The sequence below is a fragment of the Macaca thibetana genome, chromosome 3 (genome assembly GCF_024542745.1).
Source record: "Macaca thibetana thibetana isolate TM-01 chromosome 3, ASM2454274v1, whole genome shotgun sequence".
Taxonomy (NCBI): domain Eukaryota; kingdom Metazoa; phylum Chordata; class Mammalia; order Primates; family Cercopithecidae; genus Macaca; species Macaca thibetana.
In genome coordinates, this window is record NC_065580.1 from 153,624,377 (window position 1) to 153,631,566 (window position 7,190).

At 59.6% G+C, this 7,190-nt stretch overlaps 1 protein-coding gene across 9 annotated transcripts; it reads left to right on the forward strand.

The window, feature by feature from the left end:
- The first annotated feature begins 858 nt into the window (after nt 1–858).
- LOC126950672 (putative uncharacterized protein encoded by LINC00313) lies at nt 859–5,804 on the forward strand. 9 transcript variants are annotated; one of them, XR_007724243.1, is made up of 4 exons: nt 2,835–3,155; nt 3,850–4,059; nt 4,219–4,271; nt 4,574–5,804. XR_007724243.1 is itself a non-coding variant. In XM_050784541.1 (3 exons), the coding sequence occupies exons 2-3, from the start codon at nt 2,468–2,470 to the stop codon at nt 5,242–5,244; spliced, it is 189 nt and encodes a 62-aa protein (XP_050640498.1). In that variant the 5' UTR covers nt 859–1,107; nt 2,453–2,467; the 3' UTR covers nt 5,245–5,804. The 9 variants fall into 9 exon arrangements, 1 of the variants encoding a protein (XP_050640498.1); XM_050784541.1 differs by lacking the exons at nt 2,835–3,155; nt 3,850–4,059; nt 4,219–4,271 and adding exons at nt 859–1,107; nt 2,453–2,538 and having other exon boundaries at nt 5,127–5,804; XR_007724242.1 differs by lacking the exon at nt 2,835–3,155 and having other exon boundaries at nt 4,041–4,112.
- Nucleotides 5,805–7,190: the final 1,386 nt, after the last annotated feature.

The window sequence follows — 7,190 nt, forward strand, 5'->3', positions numbered from 1 at the left end:
CAACACCCTCTCCCAAGGGTGCTTTCTGTGGCCGTGTACACAGCCCACCTGGCCGGCTCTGAGAGCAGCGACACTTCTGTGGACGCTCCAGGCCATCACTGTGCGGGAGCCCGGTGTGTCATAAGTGAAGGACAGCCGTCTTTACCTTGGGGGAGACCGTTGTGGGTGCCTCCCTGCAGGCTCGGACATCTGTAATTCCCCAAATGTAGGTGCCGTGTTGAACAGTCCCTTAGACTTCACCGAGGCACCGTGTGGTCACTGTGCACATCCTTCCCAGGTCAGCTGCGGAGTTCCGTGGAAAAGGTTTTGATGAATAATTCCAACTCAGCGGTCCAGGAGCTCAACCTTCTCTTTTCAGAACAGTGCCCCCCATTGTGGAAATCCTCAGTTCAGCCACTGGGAACTCCCCAGTTTTGAGGGCAGGCGTTGGCAGTTTCATTTGGTCCAACACCAATTCCACATTCCTCTGCCCCCTTCAACAGTCTGCGCAGCCTCCCGGTGACGCAGCCTCCCGGTGACACGGCCTCGCTAGCTGCTGTCCTGTACTGGGCCCAGGTGACACCGTGGGACGTCTGTTATTGAGGCGCCCCCTGCCTCTGCCATGGGGTTTCCCACTTTGGGGTCCTTGCATCTGCGTGGCTTCTTCCTTGCTCTCAGCGGTCACCTGGTTGTCAGTGGCCCACGTCCATCAGACCCCCATCATTCTGACTTGTTATTTTGATCATCTGCCGGAAAGCCAGACAGCCGGCCTTGCTGGACCATGTCTGCAATGGGAATTTCGAGGCTGAGAGGGGCCCCTGGGAGTGCACCACGTAAATGGGGGCTTGCACACGGGGAGGGAGGCTCTTTTTCTGATGTTCTGGGATATTTTCTGCCCCTTGCAGAACCACAGGTGTGTGCAGGAGCCCTGAGGAGGCCAGAGAAGGGTGAGCAGGGGGCCGAGGGTTCTGTGGCGAGGCCAGGCTGCGGATGGAGCTGGGGCTTGAACTCAGGAGCTGGTCTTCCCTGCTGGGGCCGCGACGCCCGCCGCTTTCCTGCCGGCTCTCTGGGTCAAGGCCTGGAAAGGCTTTCTTCTCAGGCTTCTCATCAGCTTATCGGCCCATTTAGGTAACGGCACTTCCTGTCCATTAACCTCAGCCGCACTGAGATCAGCTCTCCACACTCGCTTGGCGGGAGCCTTCCTATTTGGAGAGTAAAAAGAGCGTGGCCTCCGCAGCGGCCAGGAAGTGGAAAGCCCTGGCTTCCTGGTTCCAGAGAACAAACAGGGGATGCGGCTCCCAGATGCAGCCGAAAGTGCTCTGGGGACGGGGACAGTCGGCTGCAGCCTGTCCCAAGCGGCTGCCCTGTTGCACTGACGTCCTGGCCCCTGAGAACACATCAGTAGGGCCTGGCCGGACCCTGGGCCGATGCCACTCTTAGGGGTGAGATGGGGAGCCTGGCCCAGGCTGAGACCCCCACCCTCCACCCAAAACGTGTCCGGGCCTCCAGGCCCTGCAGAGCACACTGGGGGCTCAAGACGGTGCCTCTTCTGTGGGACTTGGCCACAGCCTGTCTGATGCCTCACTTCTCTGACTCTTGGAGGCATGGTGCTGGCCTGTCTGTAAGTCCCAGACCCCCCCACAGAGCTCGCTCCAGGGCCAGGCCCGGCCCCCTCACCGCCTCTCAGCCAGGCTCAGCTGGTGGCTGGTTCTGCCAGGGAGAAGCCCGGTCTCTCTCTCTCTGCCTCCAGCTGCCTCTCCCGGGCTGCTGTGGCATCGCCCCAAGCCTGGGCGCCAGTAACAGCCTCTGTCCCTCCAGCCCGTATGATGGCTCTGTACTACCTGGGGACTCCCTTCAGCCAGGCCAGACATTCTGGGCAGCCAGGGTCCCTGGGAGCCCCTTGATAGGGACTGATGGCAGGTGGGGGATAAGTAGCCAAGTGTCTCCTGCCAGCGGGGGCAACTCTGCAGGTGGCTCTGCAGCCTCCCCAGTCCCCCATGGGTGGCTGCCCCCCAAGACCCCCATGGGGCACCTGCCCCTTTGTCCTGACTCCTGCTCCTTCCCTCTCCCCTCCTGGGGTGGCCAGGGGTCACCCACCATGTAACCCTGAATCCTGTCCCAGCCTCTGCCCCCAGGGAACCCGCCCAGCAAGCCATCGCCCTCACGAAGGTCCAGGCCGGCTTCCATGGTCCCCTCACCACCTCATTCTTTCCGGCCCCAGAGGCCATCACCATTCAGGCACAAGGGGGCCTGCCCCTTGGCCAGGCGGCTGCCTGTCCTCTGACCCTGGGCTGTGGACAGGGGGAGGGGAGAGCTGGAAACCGGGGTCAGGAGGATGCCAGCAGGTCCGTCACTCCCTGCCTAGATCCGGCCAAGTGCGGGGGACCTTGGCCAGTGTCCTAGAGAGCTGGCGTACCTCCTGGGCCTGACGCGGGCTTCCCGGATTGCATAAAGGCTCCTTCTCCTTACATAGCCAGGGCAAAGGTGCATGACAACCCTGAGCAAGTCAAAACAACCGTCAGCGGCGGGAAACCTCGGTGAACAAACACCGGGAGAGTGGTGAGTAGCTGCCAGGAAAGCCCCAGCCTCCGGCAGGAAAGGGACTCTGGGTGGGGCGGCCCCAGAGAGAAAGTGGTCAGATGTATGGACAGACAGATGGCAGGGTCGGCCAGGCAGTGCTGCCTGCAGGCTGTGCAGTTGGCCTGGGGGTCTGGAGCCTCCAGGACCCACAGATGCGCCCCCACCCTCATCCCTGGCTTCTTTCGGCCCCGCAGCGGGGCAGCAGCACCACACCAGGTGCTGGCGTGTCCTGGTAAAGGCCTCGTGCATTCCGTCCTGCTGGTGGGGGAGGCTGGCCTCATGCGCTTGTCCTTAGAGGGCAGCATGAAGGTGCTGCACCCCACCTGGGAGACGAGGGGAGTGGACCCCACACGAGATCCAGGCCGCATGAGGCAGGGGCTGCCATGCCAGAATACTGCATGCTGGGGGCCTCATGCAACGGAAATGGACTCTCTCAGAGTCCTGGGGCCAGACTTCAAAATCAAGGTGTCGGCAGGGCCACCTCCTGCTGAAGGCTTCAGGAGAACACCCTTCCTGCCGCTCCCAGCTTCCAGTGGCCCAGGCAGTCCTTGGCTTGTGTCTGCATCGCTCCAGTTCTCTGCCTTCATCTCACGTGGGTGTGTCTCTGCACCTTTCCCACTTCTCTTCTAAGAACATGTCCTTGGATCTCAAGTCCACCCTCGTCCAGGAGGCTCTCATCTCAGAATCCTTAACTTAATCCCATCTATCTGCAAAGACCCCTTTTCCAAATCAGGTCCCATTCTCAGGTTCCTCGGGTTAGGACCTGAACAAAGCTTTTGGGGGCGTCGTTCATCATCCAACCGCACTTGGCATGGGACGGCCCCCCCCTGCCCCCTGGATCTGCCTGTGAGCACATGGGGCCCCTGGGGCTGTCCAGAGTGAGAACGAATTCTGTTTGGGACAGAGCTGGCAGAGGCCCCGGACGCTGGCCTCCCGAACGGGAACGGGGCTGTGATGTTGGACCCTGTTCTCAACACCAGACCCACGCCACCAATTTGTGCTTCTGTCTGGGCCAGGCTCTCCCTTCCCCCTGCCCCAGTCTCAGGAGGGTGTCTGCAGGTTTCTCTCCCTGGGGGACAGAGCCACGTGTGGGTTCCACTTCATTCTCCAACTGCCCTGGTGCTGAACAGAAGCTGAGTCTGCCCCCCTCCCATCTGTGGGGTTGGAGAGCCTGGGGTATCCTGGCCTCAGAGGCAGTGATGATGCGGGAGGGAGATAGATGGGAGAGGGACCTGGGATGCCATTGGAATCCCTTGGGGCTTCATCTGAGCTGTCTCTGCCCCCTTCTAGCATTCCCAGGTGAGTTTCAGGAGGCCTATGGCCCCTCCTCTACTGGCCTCCACCGTCCAGAGCCTTCCAGCATCATGTCTTCCCCTTGGAGCATCTGGAGGCCCCAGACAGCACCCACCTGATGTTCAGCAGAGGAGGAGACAGAGGCCTGCAGCAGGTGTTTTGTTGGATCTGACGCTCAGCAGAGGGGGAGACCGAGGCCTGCAGCAGGTGTTTTGTTGGATCTGACGCTCAGCAGAGGGGGAGACCGAGGCCTGCGGCAGGTGTTTTGTCAGATCAGGCGCTGAGCAGAGGGGCAGACCGAGGCCTGCGGCAGGTGTTTTGTTGGATCGGATGCTCAGCAGAGGGGCAGACCGAGGCCTGCGGCAGGTGTTTTGTCGGATCGGACGCTGAGCAGAGGGGCAGACCGAGGCCTGCGGCAGGTGTTTTGTCGGATCGGACGCTGAGCAGATCGGGCAGACGAGGCTGAGCAGGTGTTTTGTCGGATTGGGGAGCAGAGGGGCAGACCGAGGCCTGCGGCAGGTGTTTTGTCGGATCGGACGCTGAGCAGAGGGGCAGACCGAGGCCTGTGGCAGGTGTTTTGTCGGATTGGATGCTGAGGGGCAGAGGGCCTGTGGCAGGTGTTTTGTCGGATTGGATGCTGAGCAGAGGGGCAGACCGAGGCCTGCGGCAGGTGTTTTGTCGGATCGGACGCTGAGCAGAGGGGCAGACCGGCCTGCGGCAGGTGTTTTGTTGGATGCTGCTCCCTGGCCGGGGAGTGAGAGGGAACCCACCTAGAGGTGCTGGATGGGGTGCCTGGCCAGCGTGACCTGCAGGCCCCTCAGCTCCTCACAGCCCCTGCCCCCAGCCTTCCTGGGCCCAGAGATCTCCTTATTCCCCTAGTCCAGGGACAGAGGCTCAGATGTCATGCTTGACCCCACAGGTACAGGGTTAGGGGTGAAGGTGGCTCTCTCTTCATGTCTTCACCATGGCTTCTCTGCCTGCCCCCTGCTCCTGGTGGCCTATGTCCTGCCGCTCCTGATGCCCGACTGTGGTCTGCCCTGGGCTGGTTATGATGCATATGTGCTGTTGTTGTGAACCGTAACACTGAGGTCTGGTCTTACGGTTGGTTTTGATTGTCCCTTCTGCTCCCTTTTCTTGTTTTAATATTTTACCATTTTCCGTTTTAATGTATTTGTTGTCTTTTTGGCTAAATATCTTTTCAGTTTTATTTTACTGTATATCTTTTCTGAGTGATTGCTTAGAGATTACAATATACTAAACCTAGCCTTTCACAGTTTCTGTAGATCCTGCTTTGTGACTTCAAGGGAAGTGTGGAAGCGGTGGAAGCACTTAGACCCTGCCTGTGAGTTGTCATATAGCATGTCTGCAAACATTAAAAATCTCACCAGATGATGGGGTGTGTGTGTGTGTTGTGTGTTGTGTGTGTGTGTGTGTGTTTTTAGACAGAGTCTTGCTCTGTCACCCAGGCTGGAGTGCAGTGGCCTCTCGGCTCACTGCAACCTCCACCTCCCGGGTTCAAGCGATTCTTCTGCCTCAGCCTCCTGAGTTTCTTTTACTTTCCTTGAGGAGAAAAAATTAAAGTTCCGAGCAAACGCATGATAAGGGAGCTCTTGCTTTCCTCTCTTGGAGTTCTAGGCGGCTGGTGTTAGTGGCACGTGGAACTGATCACATACGTACACTGGGTCTTGAGGCCATCTCCTCCTTTGTAAGTCGAAAGGTTGGTGAGAACGGAGGTGTGGTGTGATCTGACAGTGGCTGGTGGCCTCGTTCGTCCCTGTGCTGCTGGCCTGCCATGTCTCCAGCTCTTTTAGCGGAATGGCCTGCCTTTGAAAGAGGAAGTGCCACTGACGAGTCTCGTTCCCTGGGGCCACATTCCCACATGGCGAAGGTGGGCAGCACTGAGTTGTGCCTGTGCGTTCACCACCGTCCCCACCCTGCATCATCCCTCGTGGCATCCGTCCCTGCCTGGCCTCCCTGGGCACTGGAGGTGGCACTTCTTGTCTAGGTGTCTCCGGCCTGGCGAAGCTCCGCGGCTCCGGCCTGAACGACAACCTGTAAGCACAGACTGGGCGCTGAGCCCGCCTGAGCTGAGTCAGGGCCGGAGAGCCAGCCGAGTGGCACACTCCCGAGAGCACAGCTGGCCGTGTGGTCAGGGCCTTGGTGGACACGCTGTCCGCCTGGCATGGGCATGGGGACACGAGGGGCAATGCCAGAGCATTCCCAGAGCAAATGTGTGGTCGTCCCCCAACACCTCCTCCCTCGAGGTCCAGCTGCTGCCAAATGTCCCTTAAAACCCCAGGCGGGACTCCAGCAAGAGCCCCGGGAAGCTTGATGACGAGACTCCCGGCCTCGCCTCCCGGCAGTTTCCCCCACTGTGGCAGGCCTGGGCTGGCCTGGACATTTGTACAGGCCCCTCAGTGACTCTAACCCCGGCCAGGTTTGGGGACCACAGGGGACTCTGGGGCCCTCTTTGCTTGGTGACTTGGAGTTCTGGCCTCGTACCCCCAAGATAGCAAAGGCCTGGCCCTCCTGGTGTCATTGCTCTCCTGGGTCCCAAGCTTGCCTGTCCCCATGGGCCAGGGCAAGGCTGTGTGCCACATAAGTCACCGTTCCATGGAAGGGAAGACTAAGAAGTCACCTGCACCCAGGTCAAGTGGGTCTGTGCAAGTGGACGTCCTTCCTCTTGCTGTCTGCGTGGGTCACGTTGACCAGTTTGTTAAGCCCAGGCCAGAGGAGGCTCACTGCCTAGGCTGGGAATGAGTTTGGTGTGGCTTCACACACACATACTGCACTCACACACTGCACTCACACACACACCACATTCACACACACGCCACACTCACACACCGCACTCACACACACACCCTGCACTCACACACCGCACTCACATGCACTCACACGCCGCACTCACACACTGCACTCACACACCGCACTCTCACACACACCGCACTCACACACCACACACACACACACCGCACTCACACGCACTCACACGCTGCACTCACACACCGCACTCACACACACACCATACTCACACACCGTACTCACACACCGCACTCACACACCACACACACACGCTGCATTCACACACACTGAACTCACACACAAACACTGCACTCACACACCACACTCACACACCGCACTCATACACTGCACTCACACGCCGCACTCACATACATGCCGCACTCACACCGCACTCACACACTGCACTCACACACATGCCGCACTCACACACCGTACTCACACGCCGCACTTACACACACACCGCACTCACACACCGCACTCACACACACACTGCACTCACACACACCGCACTCACACACACCGCACTCACACGC